Raw genomic sequence first — 16,042 nt, 5'->3', positions numbered from 1 at the left:
TATGTGTGTCATGAAACATGTAGGCCAGGATGAGCTTAGGACGGCGCTACATTTTATTACACTGCAGCTCTATGACTCACTCGGCGCTCTTCTGGTTGACTAAACAGATCCCCCCGCCCCCACCCCTCCATGGACTTGACTCATCGTGACCACAAATGTGCATGTTTCTTTGAACGTGTCGTTTTTTTATTATGACAAGTGAAGTGGGTTCACCTTTTTTCATCAGCACATTTAAGGTCCCGTCGTGGGAATTTGTGTGAACCCTCGAGGCATTTAAAAGCACAGTCCACATGTCTGTGGCAGTTTGATGTTCAGCTGTTAAACCCTAAACATGAGGGGCAAAGAGAGTGCCGGTGGCTGATGAAATCCGGTGCAATATTGTGTCGTAATCTACATAGCAAAGACTCCTCGCCTGTGTACAATGCCCAAAATTATGAGTCACTCAAAAACAGCTGAGGTTCAAAAGAGATACGGCCATATGAGTGGATGAGTACAGCTGAAAAGCAGCCCTTCAATGGCGTAAAGGGCAATGAATATATTTCCATCAATTGAGATAGAATCAGTGCTCGTAAGCTGTTCGCTTCCACAAATCTCATCTGCTTGATGCGGAATGAGCAGTTGAATCTGATAAATGTGTTAGAGAATATTGCAGAATTAGTGAGCACTCTACATCCATCTAGGCATAATTACCCATTCAAGACAAGATGGAGGAACAGTAGGTTTATATTTTCTTCTACTGCAGTCTCTCTGTTCTTCTTCGTGTGGTTCAGACGTGTGTGGGATTTTCTTCCCGCTTGAATAATCTCTTTTTTTCTTCTTCTCTCTTTTGTCCTGTCATCTTCTGAATGTTTTTTCTTCTTCTTTGAATTGAAGCTTGGAGCAGCAAAGAGCGCAGACGCAGTCTTCTGTATCTGCTGCTTCTGGCATTTCGGAGAAGTGCTCTTCTAATGCCCTTAAATAGTGACTGCATAATGAAGCCAGGCGCAGCCAGGAGATGTTTGTTATGGCGTAAGAACGGAAAGAGACACGGAAATAACGCAGTGACGCGGTGTAGAAAATAAACTACTCTTGAACTGAAAGGACTCAGAGTGTATGTATGTCATCCATGTTTTTTGATGTTCTGTAAGGAAGTCGAGTTTTTCCAAAACTGTGATTTACTCACAGATGTATTTATAACAGAAACAATACCATTATGGTATCCTTTGATTGTTGCTGCTTCACATTCAGTTGCTAAAGTGCCCTGAAGGGAAATCTTACTACAACAGGGTCTCCTCAAGCTACCCTTGGTCAGCATCACCATTACCCCCAAGTGTCGCTTTCTGCGGCTGCAGAACAGTACACATTATTGAGGAGCAACACGTTCCACTGAAGGGAATCATTTGAGGGATTAAATCAGTCGATAGAAACCATCGCAGTGGAATGGATCTCTGTCCTTGTCCTCTCCTTTCTCTGTTTTCCTGCTATCTTCTATGGGCTTCTTCACAATCGTGGTTTGAACAAAAATCAACCCTGCCCTGCATATTGCCAAATGCTTTTAATGTCTAAATCTCAGAGTCATATCAGCACTGTCACATACATGAGCCCACAATGGCATGAAAAAAAATGAAGGCAAAACAGGTTGGAAAGAAAGGTAGAAAGATGGATGGAAGGATGGGGGGAGACGGAGGTGGGGCTTGCAGAGCAGGGTGGATGGTGTTTCCATCTCTTAACCCCACCTTATGGGCGCTTGCAGGAAACCCCTTTCAGTGGCTGCACACGGCACGCAGCGCTACAAGGCTGCAGCAGCACAACACGCACACGTAGCCTATGATGTAGGAGGATGATGACAGCGGAGAGGAGGAGGCGAGGGGGGAGGGGGAGACAGCCAGTGAGCGTGCCGAGTGAGAGAGTGAGAGAGTGAGTGAGCGAGCGAGAGGAAAAGGGCATAGTGAAAGGGTGAGATAAGCAGAGAGAGCAGCATCTCTTGAGCGCATTCAGCTCACCGCAGCTCAGGAGGCGGGACGACAGAGAAGAGGGGGGAGAGCACCTGCACCTCACCAAAGGGGGCGACACCACATCTCTCTCTCTCTCTCTCTCTTGGACACACACTATTGCACATCACACACATTTGTGAGGAGGCGTGAGGCTCAGGGGGAGGAACACCACATACAGGCACGCTGTTCTGCTGGCTTAGCTGTGCTTTGGAGAGCTGTCTCTTGAAGACTGGACCAGAGCTGTTTTTCATCGCTTCATCCATCCTTTCCTCCCTTCCTGCCTTCCATTCCTACAACTCTGAAGCAGCTCTCCGTCAGCCACCCCTCGACCATTTGGACTGATTTTGCTCTCTGTCATTCATTTAACCTCTGATCAAGTGTGTCTTTCTCTGTAACCACCTCTGCCCGTCTGTGCTTTCACTCCATTCAGCCAAGAGATCAAGAGACACTTTCAGAGAGCAACTATCCGACCGACTGAGAGACCGACCGTTCCACCGCAATCATGAACTTCCTCCGACGCCGTCTGTCTGACAGCAGCTTCATGTCCAACCTGCCCAACGGCTACATGACAGACCTCCAGAAGTCGGACCAACCTCCACCCCCTCCGCCAACCGCCACCTCCCCTTCCCAGCAAGGTGAACCCTCAGTCGTGGAGCCGGACCCTGCCCTGACCCCGACCAAGGCTCCGGCACCGTCCCAGGCACCCGCCAGCTCCCCCGCAGCTCAGGAGCGACGCGCGACCCAGCCGGCTCAGCAGCCTCAACAGGCCCAGTCCGCCTCCTCTGGTGGTTCCTCTGGCTTCTTCAGCTCCTTCAGCTCCATCAGCTCCATCAGCTCCATCAGCTCCATCACCAATGCGGTCAAACAGACGGCCGCGACAGCCGCCGGGTTTGTGGAGCAGTCGGCACCCTCTCCCTCGCTCTCCAAGAAGTTCAAAATCCTGTTGGTCATTGATGAGCCGCAGCACGAGTGGTAAGTGTTAAGATGCAAGTGAGTTAAATGATGGATTGAGTGTTGGCCAGTTGACTGACGGGAAGTTGGGTGGTTGTGGTTGTTGGCACGGTGATTCCGATTTTTTGGGGCGCGCTTAAAATTTGTTGTAAGAAATATTTGTGTTATAGCCAGCCAGAAGGAATATGGTTTACTGTTAATTAGAAAAAGCTAACTGAATGTGGGGGCATTGGCCCAACGCTGAGTGACACATGTGATTTCGATTGATTTTAATCTGACATGAATCCTGAATTAATTCTTACATCCCTTTATTGTTTGTGTCTTTGTTTTTTCAAATGTTTGCTCTCCTCTCACTAAAGCTGCTCCCAAAATAGAAACAGCGCTATTAATCTCAGGCACTAGAGATTTTCTCTGTAGTTTAGATTCACACATCACACCAGCTAGCTGCCTCTTTTTTCATGTGTTTATGTGAACCTTAATGACGCCATGTGCATGCATGCATATTCTAAGGTCTGTGAGTGAGTGTTAGAGAGCTATGAGTAAGTGTGTTTTCATAGCTTGACAGCACAAGTTGGCCTACAGGATATTACCTCCTGCTATTAACTCATATATCATGAACTAGCATATAAAAGCAAGAAGTTCTGAATAAAACATTATGAACACAAGTGAAATCCAAGCCCTTGGCTGTGTAATACAGTTGCGAGCACACTCCCTGTTCTGTTTCTGCAAATCATATTTTCCGACTTTAATGGTTTTCTGTGGATGTTGATGATGGATTTTACAGACGCTTATTGCTGTCATTATTTCTGTATAATTTAATCTTCTCAGTCCTGTATTGGATGGCGATGTGGCGAAGTGACACTTTTGACCTTTCAAAATGTAATGGACGTTCGGCAATGTCGTCAGGAGTGTGTTTACTGTTGCTAACAAAACCCATGTAATATGGTCAAATACATAGCAAGAAAAGTTGTTGATGTTTCCATAGTCAAGTGGATTTTCAACTTTTAAGCCAACAAGGGGCGAGAAGTCCTGAAGGGACTCAGAATCATGAAGAGTTTGGACATCAATGAGTTTAATGACAACTGAGCAAACTCTGATGCTGAAGACTGTGTGATATGGGCAAAAGCACCAGAACAAGCAAAAAGAAGGCCTTAAAATGAGGTTTAACTTTGCATGGATTTGGAGACATTGGCTATATAAAGATTTTGGAAGCTGACTCGATTCTTTTTGGAAATGCATCTTGGTACTTGCAGATGGACTTAAAAAGTTCCAGCCCACTAAATATTTGACATATAAATACATTTATGTTTTAGTTCCCAGAAAACAAAGATTTTTGGGATCTTGCCATTGTAGATTACTGATACTGAGATTCAAGTTTCTATATGATATATAAACATGGTGCTATCTATCATTGACTAAGTAATGTCTGAGTTACAGACACTGACGAAATGGTCTTCACTGTTTAGTGCAGTTGATATTACTTTCAACACAATCAAAGCAGGCAGAGCTCTATTACGGTGCATTATGCACATGTGTTGAGAGATGCATGAGCATTGAGGTTTCACCACAATGAACTTTCTGGCAGCTCTACATTATGGTAATCCTGTGTCTCTTGCTGTGAGTGTTATGATTGGATGGCTGCAACAATCGTGATGGACCAATGTCTGACCGTACAGCTCACATTCAGGAACAAGGCGCTATAGAATTCATGGCTTTACTGTAACGACCATACATCATAATTATATATCTGGATTTAATAATGCATTTTTCAGACTCTGGTTAATCAAATGGGAGTGGAAAAATCTAAGTGGAAACATTTTAAAAGAGGTTTGTGTTTACTACATGTGAGAGGAAGTTCCGCCTACTGTACATAGCGAGACAAAACATTTGAGAGTGTATTCCTCTTCTGCTAGCTGCCATTTTCAACCAAATAGTTGTCAGATTAAAATTAATGGAGCCTGTCCTTGCTGAAAGCCCTTAAGGCCTGCAACAATCATTTTAAGTGACTTGTAACCACCATTAACATTGTGGTTTGACTTCCATGAAGAACTGTTGTTTTCCAAAGGGGAGATCTAATTACTCCACATTTGTGATTGTACAGTATGTAATAGCTTGTAAGTGAATTCATGTTACAATACAAATGTGTGCCAAGTGAATATATTGTGTAGCCGTAGCTGTAAAGCAAAAAGCCTGACACGTCGCTGTAACCAGCATCTGTGCCAGAAAGGTATTTTGCTAAATGTTATAGATTTTCCACTCCGTAAAGAGCAAAGTCTGTGACTCTCAGTGATGTAACTTATAAACATAATATTTATTATTTTTAATATAATAATGTGGTTCTCGTCAAGGCTATTCTCTGAATAATCACAAATGAGTCAACTTGTCTGTTTGATATTGCTGATGTCTGCACATAAAAATGATTTTAAAGTTTTTGATGGATAACGTCAGCCTGAAGCCAGACTATAACTTGATGAACCTCATCATCGTGTAACTTCTATCGTTTCTGTCATTTTGAATGAATTCACAAAGCTCAAATGAGGAGCACATTTGATTTCTGATATTTAAGATGCCATCAGCTGGATGTTGACGTTGCATCACATTAAACACTATTATAAGTGTCCTTTTGGATGTAAAAACTTTACCAGCCGCTTGAGAAATGTACTTGTCATTGGTTTACATATCAAACTTAAATACATTTTTCATTGTGATAAACACATTTGGTATATAAAAAGTTCTTATGGAGCAATCACAATTTACCGTTATAACACTGAGTACCAGAGCACATGTCATTTAAGAGTCCAATCAAATCAAGGCCATTTTACACCCACACATAGGGGTGAAATTGAGTACTGGTTCCAAATCATCTGATCCATCCAAACTGTATATCTGCACTGATGGAAACGTGTAGCAAGCGGAGCAGTGTTTCTCATTAATTACTAAGACAAAGCCCAGTTTCATAATGAACATCAGAAATGGTTAGAAAACTAGAAAGGCGCTTTATCAAAAATTGACCATTTACCATAAAGATTTGGACCAATAAGTACAAGAGATAATGGCATTGATGTAATTAAAAACCTACCAATTTCCAACCCTACACACACAAGTGATTCACAGACAAAGTTTGATAAATAGTAAGAGAAATATGTGCAGCTAGAATTGGTAGTTCCCACCTGTCAATTACAATCAAGTGGACGATAGTAACAAGAAGCGATGAAGCTTTCATTTTCTCTTGCTCTGTCTTTCTTTGTCCTCTTTGCCTTTTCCCAAAATAATCTTTATATATCTCTTGACTTAAACTTACTTTTTGAATCCATCTAAACATTGCATCTGGAAATTGAGAGGAAAACTAAACATGCAGTTAGTAACGTGCTATAATAACGCTGGCATCCCCTACAAGTACTAGCAGTTATATAAGCGGCCACAGGTATCAAGACTCTCTGCATCTGACGACTCATTCTCTGAGCTCTCAAAAATCGACTGGGCTTTTATGATGGCGTACTCTGACTGCGCCTCAAAACGACAACACAATGGCAGTCCAGCAATAAAGCCGCGTGATGAAAGAGTAAACGTATTTTTGCAGCTAATTCCGAATGGGACTATGTGTGTTTGCTTGCGTAGCCTGATGCAGACCTTATGTAACAGAGGGAAGAGACAGTGTCCTCCAGGGTCTTGCAAGGTGATATCAACACAGAGGGAAGGATTAAGGAAGATGGAGGGAGAAGATTTGGGAATCTCCCTTTCATAGCATATTTATGTGACCCTCCTTCCTGTTTGTCTAGCCCTCCATCTCTTTCTGGGTTTTTCTCCGCCTCTTTTCTTCTTTGCTTTCCTTCTCTCTGCCTTTTATCATGACAGTTTCTCTGTGTGTGACTCTAGAGAAAGTGCTCCAGGTTCCTGATGTGATGAAGTAATGAGAAGCGACATGGTGATTCAGCAGTTTCTGCCCAAAGGCCACATCTGCTCTCTTTCCTTTGGTCTCTATATCCGTCTGCATCTCTTTCGTTGCCTCTTTTTGCTCTCCCTTTGACTATCTCTCTCTGTTTATCTATTGAGTATGCACTCCGCAGTTTGTGCCTGAGTACCAGTGAGCAAATTTGCCACCTATATTGCATAAGTACTCATCAGAGGAGATTATTTCGGGCCGTTGACTTTAATATGACTCATAGCGGAGGGTTTTTATTGGTTTGACAGCATGTTGATGCACAGACAAGCAAGCATTGATGGTGAATGTCACCCAATAGCCCTGCAGTCAAATCTCAAGCTTTAACTGGTTGATATTTGAGAGCCTACAATTAGCCAACAAATATAAACATTTACAACTGCTTCACAGAGGTGGTGGGGGTTTAAATGTTCTTTTAATCACTTATTCTTACGAAGTCGTTGTACAGGTAAGCATAGAAACTACATAGAAACTACAAAATAAGAGAAAATGTTTGCAGAAAAAGAAAGTTTTTATCGACTCACATATTTTTTGCATGACTATGACATTAATTATGTTTGTGCATGTCTGGGTGCTTGTATTCATGCAAGCACATAATTTAAATGTTCCCCATTAGAGACAGAGACAGGAGTACACAGTGAGAGCAGGTGGGGAGGTGGAGCCGTGTATATCTCCATCAACATCTCCCACACACACACACACACACACACACACACAAACACACACACACACACACACACACACACACACACACACACACACACACACACACACACACACACTCACACATGAATTACATGTATCTGCATGCTGTGTTTCTGTTTTCAGACATTTAATTATACACAATAGGAAAACTAAAATTTCACCCAGAATTTAGCCTTTTTGGTTGTTATGCTCATTTCTGCTTACCAATTTTACTATAGAACTGTTTTCATAGCAGTTATTAGGAATCATGTGTGGCATCATGGTTCTCAGCTGCAGGTCCACATACACACACAGAGAACTGACCTTATTACAGCCGGTGGCAATGTCATGTTGACATTATGGGGTCCTCTTGGTTTCAACCTCTGATGTCTTGTACCTCTCAGCTGTTACTAGCTCATTGGCCTTTTCAGCCAAATGGATGACACAGAAACAACTCCAAGGTAAAATGTGTAACCTTGTAATTTCCAAAATAGGAAGTAATGGTTTTAAAACTTCAAAACTTGTGTTGGGTAAACTGTTTATCCTTGCAAGAAAAAACGTTGAATTTGTTCAAATGTTTACCTTCATCTGACACGGACAAATGGGAAATGTAACATATATATGAAATAATATATATCACACGTGCCAATATATTTGTCATTTTTTTGAGAGTTTTTTAACACTTATATACTAAATGGTAATATTGGTGTGCTGGTTTTAGGATTAGCATAATGGCAGGATTAGCATTTTAATTAATAGCCTATGCTTATGTCGTCTCTGTAAGGAGCACCTAGATAAACAGAAGGATTGTGTTTGTTCCCAGGAGACCAGGCAAGAGGGAATACAGATTTGTGGCCATGTCAATACCGACTAACTAATAACCAGCTTTAGATATATCCCTCAGGCCTATATTGAGACTAAAGATCAACCATTACGTTTATGTCAAGAAAAGCCAATAGACTTTTAGTTAATTTATATGTGACAGGAAGTAAAATATCTCCTCTTGTTTCCTTTGACTTTTTCATGACTGTGTTGGTTGTTTTTTTTTCACGCTGTGGAAGACAATTTGTAAAGACAGTTTGATAAGCGCAGCACTTAGAGCCTGTGCTCTCTCTATAAATTTACACCTGATTAGGCTGTTGAAATAAAAGAGCAAAACGGCTTGAGAAGCCACAAGCAGCAGTGTAGTCTGAATGAGTGCTTAAGTGAATGATGCCAAAACAAATCTAACAAGGAACAAAGGAGGTTTGACATCAAGTTTAAATCAATTTACACCTATCAATAATAAAACTGTAGTTTGTCTCCATTTAAAGCAATTATACTCAGAATTTTGTTTTAAAGACTACACAAATGTTGGTGTTCCGGAATTTCAGTTTCTGGAATGATTGTCTGGCTTCCGGAACATCCAGTTTCCGGAATGTTCGGGTTCCGGGTATTTCCAGCTTTCGTTCCGAAATATCCGTGTCCCGGAATGTCTAGGTTCCAGAATGTTCGTGTTTTGTAATGTCTGGGTTTTGTAATATCTGGGTTCCGGTATTTCCATGGAATCTATAATTACATTTAAGGCGACCAAAGCAAAGTAGAGTTGGTCAAACTCATGACTTTACAACTTACTATCTTCTGTTCAACTAAAAACACAATAGGTCAAATGAGAAAAAATATTCGTAGAATAATAAGAAAAAAAAATGCATCATAATTGTATCAATAGTATTGCTGATTGTTTTTGGGCTGGATGCTACTATGGGAGAGTTCTCAAACATATTCCAGCAATAAACCTGTTTCTATGCATGAGGTACACAGATACCTAAGAGGGCCATAAATGAGACTAATCAGCATCACAACCATGGAGGAATAGTCCACTGTTGCTATGGCAACAGGTAATCCTCTTTAATAATTGTGAAATGGTTGAAAACAGGCATTGATGTGATTTATTTATTTGTACCACAAAGAGCTGTTTGTAGTTTCCTTTTACGTTCTTTGCACGAGTTGTGCTAATAAATGTATCAATTAAGACATCAAAGTTGTACATTCACACTGGAATTTGAACTTCCTCATTTCACATAGTGGCAATCTTGGAAAGCTGTAAGCCGATCAAGACAAATTTGTTTAAATCATCAATGAACAATAAAAAAAATAGCAATGAGAAAAAAGAGTGCAGAGAGATTAAGTAGCAGAACATATCCATCTCCATGGCAACTGAGTAACCCTCCTCTGCTCGTGATGACTTGTTGGAAGACTACGGGAAAAGCTAACAAGTCCTTGATCATGAGTTGAGATTGTTTTGGTTTGGTTTGACGGGCCGTTGCTTCTCTGACGGGTCAACATGATGTAGCATTAATGCCGATAGGAACTGGAACAGTTCACAACATTGATAACTTGTGGTTGAATTCTCGCCTAAAGGTACAGTGTGTAGAAATACTGAATGACCCTAGAGCCAGTGTTTGGTTTGTCCTTTCTGGGCTACTGTAAAAACATGGTGGCAGGCACCGGGGCATAAGACTAGTGTGCACCTTGTTGTCTCATAATGAATAATCTTTTTACTTGAGACTGACATGACGGAACAAGCATGCATTTTTGTCAGTTTTAGTTTGCTTGACAATCAGGAAAAAGAGCCTGTGTGTTTCTGAGAGAGAACGCAGCGTTGGTGCTTCCTGTGATAATATTACCAGCAGAGGAAAAGGATATTATGCAAGCCAAAATATTTAACCAATTTCTTGACTCTAATTACAGAGGAACAAAGTGGCCAGTAATTACATCCACTACATGTATTTAATAACAGGGGAGCACATTCATACTTTCGAGATTCTGTGTAAAAATAAAGGCTTTAATTTTTGTTCAAAGTCAAGCCATTGAACGCAGGGTAAGAACGACTGGACTATAAGTAATTGATTATATTTCCAACAAATGACATACTTAGGAAATGGAATTTGCAAAGAGATGATGTCACTATGGATTAAGCGTGGGCCGAGGCTGTAGCCACTCTTCTCCTCACAACAGTCCGCCGTTTGAATATTGACATGCGTGAATAATTTATTTCTACCTAATGGGATTTATAAGAGGTATGACTTGCTGTAAGGCTTAAGGACATTTCTAACACATTTCATGCACAAAATTACAGTCGTGGAGGCGTCATTGACAACATGATGCTATTATTGTTATTATCTCCTCAATATCTGGACAGTTGTGGTCCAAGTGAAGAGAATAGGATGAAGCTTGGGTATTTTTTTTCTCATCACACACAAACACATATTTATTAAAAACAATGAAGAAAACTTACCTATACTTTAAATAATTTAGTTCACTTCAAATAGCCCGCTCTCATTTCTGCGCTAGTTATAGGAGCTTGGCTGGGAGCTCAGCTTTATGAAGAAAACTGGCTAACTTTAGCCCTCCAGATGTTTCTGAGTTGGCTAATACTTTGTATAATAACTTTGAATAGCTTATTATTATAAACATAACAACCGACATTAAATAGTTTGCTAATTAATTTCTCAAACGTCCTGACAACACTGGTTTGCTTAGATTCAACAACAACAAAAAAAAGATCCAGAGACATAGGAGAAGCCATTAGCAGTGCTGATATGCCATCGAACACAAAACAGCAAAGGTAAGATCTAATTCAGCTCTATAAAGTTCAGCTTGTTTGTTCTCTTCTTTGGCTGCTAGTTCAGTGAGGAGGTTTGGTCATAGCGTGATGAGACCCCGTTGGAATCTGTATTTTTCTGTGTGCTCATTAAGTTGCTTGGTGTTGGAATTGTGTGTGGTTTCAGTAAAAATGGTTATCATGAGTTCCGTTAGCATCTTCAGCCGGCTAACACTTAACTAATGTTAGCTTTCTACATCATGTTAACTCTTTACATTGGATTCCCTTGGGACCTAAGACTAAATGTGTACTGCACAGACCAATGCTTTCAGTCCACTCGGTGTCCACGTGGCCCTCTTAATTGTTAAAATCAGCTAATATTACATATTATTGTGTCTCCTTTTGCTTTTTCAAATTACTCTCTTGTAGCTATGTGAGTGAGCTTGAACCTGGAACTCAAAATGGCGGCGGCCATCAGTAAACATGAACATTTCTTTAGTTATTTAGAGCAATCTGCTGTCTCTCATTAGTTGTAGGCCATTTAGATAAATGATGTGAATTCGAAGACTAATCGCATGTTGGTAACATTCCTCCAGCTCACTGCGGCTGCTGTGTTGGTTGCTAAGTGACAGAAATGTTCAATTCCTTGTGGTTTTAATATAATTTACAGATATTCACAAGATATTATTTTGTTGAACAAAAGGTGACCTCAAATGTATTTCACAAATGTAATTACAATGACAGAGAGAGAGAGAGCAAGAGAGAGAGAGAGAGAGAGAGAGAAAGAGAGAGAGAGAGAGAGAGAGAGAGTAAGAGAGAGAGAGAGAGAGAGAGAGAGAGAGAGAGTGTGTAATAGCATCTTAAAATGTGAATTGTAATTATTTTTGGACTCACCGTGGTTTATCTCATTAGCCCTAGCTGAGACATTTGAATATTGAATTTTAATGGGCCAACACACAATATGTGCTGTATTGTTTTTGTCATTAGTGTTTATGTTTATGTTGTAGTTTATTAAAAGTGCTCATAGTGAAACACGCTTTCCCTGAGCCTCACAGAAGTTGGTGCATGACTCCTCACAGAGGATTAATAGCGAAATATATTCAAAGATAACCATGACTGGTAAAATGTCCCCTATAATACCTGAATATTTGCTAAACTTTAGCTACCATTCCATATTTTGTGCATACTGAGACACAAAGAGTATATATAAATAAGCCTTATGCAAAAACATTTTCAGATTCTCATCCTCAAACTTCTCTTACTGTTATCTGTGAGGTTTGCTCTTAGGAGTGAAGTTTGATTCAACAAACTCTCTTAACTGGATAAACGCTTGTGTGAGCCTAATAAAAAAACACCTGTTTATTAACATGTTCATTATTAGCCTCATCAACGCCCCTACTAGTAGTCATACAATCCGTTCCGTTTCACAAAAACGTCACTAAAGATAAAAAACAAAGAAATGGACAGCAGAAATTCAGGTCTTGCTGATAAAAATGACCAAAGTTACTGGTATTATTGCAAAAATATCAATAGTACAGCTGTCAACAATGTGTCATTAGAGCAGCGCTGTACTGGGACTGTTGGAGTGACAGATTGTTGTCCAAAATTGCTGTAAAGCGAAAGCTCTGTAAATTTGCTATGATGATATGAGGAACACAATAATAATATTTCTTTAAGTTATGGATATGTGACTGTGCAGCAGGTCTAGATCACTGAATTCTTTTCATACCTTGTTTACCATATATGTGAGGGAAAAAGTACAAGCAAATTGGTGAAAGCCTAAATCACTCGTATGTGCCACATCTGCTCCTACCCGTCGTTCTTACATGAGGCCCAGTTCACTGTGTCTTGTCGCTTGTGCCATTAAGCTGAACTCTAATTGCACTGGAAGTACACATAATTTGATCAGCTCAGGAGTAGTGCAAAGCAGTAAGCTGACAGAGCAAGGGTTTCTTCCCTTGAGCCATCCCTGTTTGTACCCAGAGAACTGCACTGAAAGAAGCAGCTATCGAGTGGCATATATGTCTGCTGTGTGATTAAATACAGGGCTACAGGCTCCCCAAATTAATTCTGAGGGTCTGTGAATTCCCTTGCCAGAATTTAAATAGAGACTAATGTCTGCTCGGTGTATTCCTTTTGTCTGTGAGCTGAGAGTAGAGTCAGTCTGCCTTTGTTTGTCTTCCATTAGCCAAGGGTCGATGTGAAGCGCTGTTAGTTTTGGAAGTCAGGAGGGAATCAGGTGTATCTGACAGATGGAGGAAGTAGGGAATAATGGGGGGAAAATAGAGCAAGATCACACAGGAGAACAGAGCTAGTGAAGGAGGGAGCTGGTTCGAAAGGGAGAGACAGACGTAAAAGAGAGAAGATGGAGTGAAAATGTGTTCAGCTGAAGGAAATATTCAATTTTTCCATCCATAAACATTGAGCTACCTCTGGTGAAGGCTATCACAATCAGCTGCATCTAATAGGTCTCCAGGCTTCTTCTCCCCTGGTAACTAACTATCTCCTTGTGTCTGTTGCTCTCTCCCCCTCCTGCTTTCTCAGTCCATAAAACAAGAGGCTACAATCCATCGAAGGCTTAAAGCCTGCAGTCTGACGCCCGGCTCACTGTGTTGCCCACACAACATCTGATGTCAAGCAGAACCTTGTTTTACAACAAAAAGTGGGATTCAGTACAATACATGTTCTGTGCCTATTTGTTTATTTCATAAGGACTGTCTCAAAACACATGGTACAGAAAAGGCAGCATAAACACATAAACGCACATAATTAATTTACTGCATTCACAATAAAATCCCCAGGGCAAAATATAATATCATTATTCAAAACATTTATGCTTCTCTGAAAACATTTGTTGAATGTATTTGAATATCTGATATTAAGGCAGTGTTTCAAATGAACTTTATCTTGTAAAAATGTGTGGACAAAAACACATTTTTGTCGAGAACAATGGTGATTATCCGTCTCCTTATATTTTAAAACATCAGTCAGACAGATGGAAAAGCATGTTTTGCCGCAGTTCATGTAATTTTACATTTTTAGAAGATATATGTAAATATGGCAATGTTCTACAAGACTGAGTCATTGCAATAACACCATGTTAATGTCTGCTTTCAGCTGCTCCAGTGAGCCAAATACAAATTCCTATTGTCGACGCAAACTCACCAATTTCAATATTGTCATGAAATCTTGGTGATTTAAAGTATATCTTCGCACCACCCAAACCTCACTGCCATCAGTGGCATGAAATGATAAGCGTGGACAGTGTTTGAGAGGTGAGGCTCTGCAAGGGTTACTCGAACACTGTAATATTAATCAGATAAAGTGTTTTGTGAAAGATGAAGTGGTTTGGATAATGAGACAGCGCTGACCTTGGTGCTACAGTGTTTTGTTATCATTTTCTGCAGCAGGGTACCACGCAGCAACAGGGGAACTGCCGACCACACACAAATACACAGATACAGCAGCGGCATCTGTCTGCCATTAGTTCTGCGGCGTTGGCCAAATTTTGTGTCTGTCAAAAGCTGAGATGAAATGCCACATTGTGAAGAAGCTGTTTGTTGAATAAAAAATATTACGGAGACAGCAAATTGGAAGTGGAACTAGTTGAATCCAGCTGTGACTTTAAATTCAGAGAGGCCTGATTTGCTAGGCTTTTGGGGGGGTTTAGCCAGCTGCAGCAGAGCTTCCATTAGTAATTCTCTGAGGTCTAAAATGGCTCACTTGACCATATGGTGTAAGGTGCAGTCGTGCATTTTGGCAGGAAATACAGCACAGTTAACACAAATGTACACTCACACATATTTGCACTACTACACTTGCAAGTTCCCTTGACATCACACATGCACTATAGCATAAAATCCCAATCTTAACAACGGCGACTAACACGTAATTGAATTAACCTCCACAAGCGAATCCACTGATTGCTTCAATTCCATTCAAATGAATTGATTAAATCCCAAGTGACCCTATAAAGAAAGCAAGGCAAGGCAAGGCAAATGTATTTGTATAGAACATTTCAACAACAAGGCAATTCAAATGCTTCACATAAAACCATTTAAGTCACACGGCAGCTTTTAGCACATAAAAGAAGCGACTTGACTAAAAGCCCCTCACTTTCCAAAAGTGCCCTGTCTCTGCAAGACAGTACACAAACACAAACTATGTAATAACCTTTTTTTTCTGTTATTGTTTCCCTCTCTCTCACACACATTTTGACACACACCACACGTGGTGCATAGCTTGCCCATGACGTGCAGCACAGTAGTATGTGTAAGTGTCACACTGTCAATATGGAGACACAACAAACCGCAAAGGCCAGGCGGGAGATCGCTTCCTCTCATCTCCCCGTACAAACAAACAGTAATTACACACATATTCACACACTTTAATGCCAATACTCACACAAGGATAAATACTCACACATGCTAAGAAGTGCAATGGCAGCCATGAAGTGTGTACTATATGTCAAGTATATTAAAAAAATATTAATTATATATATATATATATATATATATATATATATATATATATATATATATATATATATATATATTAAAGTATACAATGTTATATAAAGGTATTTCTGTTTTTTGTTTTTTTGTATTATTTTACAACTCACAACCCATTTTGTCCTCATTGACATTCATTCATTCAGTCATTCATCCTGTCTGCTAACAGTGGCCCTATAAATCAATGGTTAAGTAATTGAACTGTCTGTGATAGCTGGGAGCGTCACTACACCTAAACTACGCTAAAGAAATATATAAAGCTTGCCTGAAGAAATTAGGAGAAAACAAGGGAAGTGTCAAAGATTCTTTTTTTTTTTTTAAACCTGAAAGTTAATTGTTCGGCCTGGTTGCTGTAGATATAAATGTGCACGTGTGTGTGTTTCCATATGTTCATGCACTG

At 40.3% G+C, this 16,042-nt stretch overlaps 1 protein-coding gene across 1 annotated transcript in view; it reads left to right on the top strand.

Moving 5' to 3' along the window:
* Window positions 1-1,840: 1,840 nt before the first annotated feature.
* Window positions 1,841-16,042, top strand: part of syn2b (synapsin IIb) — a 66,814-nt gene continuing 52,612 nt past the window's right edge. Inside the window, exon 1 of the mRNA XM_068593908.1 lies at window positions 1,841-2,945. Within this exon, the coding sequence (XP_068450009.1) occupies window positions 2,476-2,945 (470 nt within the window). The 5' untranslated portion in view covers window positions 1,841-2,475. The remainder of the gene's footprint in view (window positions 2,946-16,042) is intronic.

Source organism: Clinocottus analis, unplaced genomic scaffold (assembly GCF_023055335.1).
Source record: "Clinocottus analis isolate CAN_PGR_092001 unplaced genomic scaffold, fCliAna1.0.p SCAF_3, whole genome shotgun sequence".
NCBI classification, from domain to species: domain Eukaryota; kingdom Metazoa; phylum Chordata; class Actinopteri; order Perciformes; family Cottidae; genus Clinocottus; species Clinocottus analis.
This window is presented reverse-complemented; position numbering and strand designations above follow the sequence as displayed.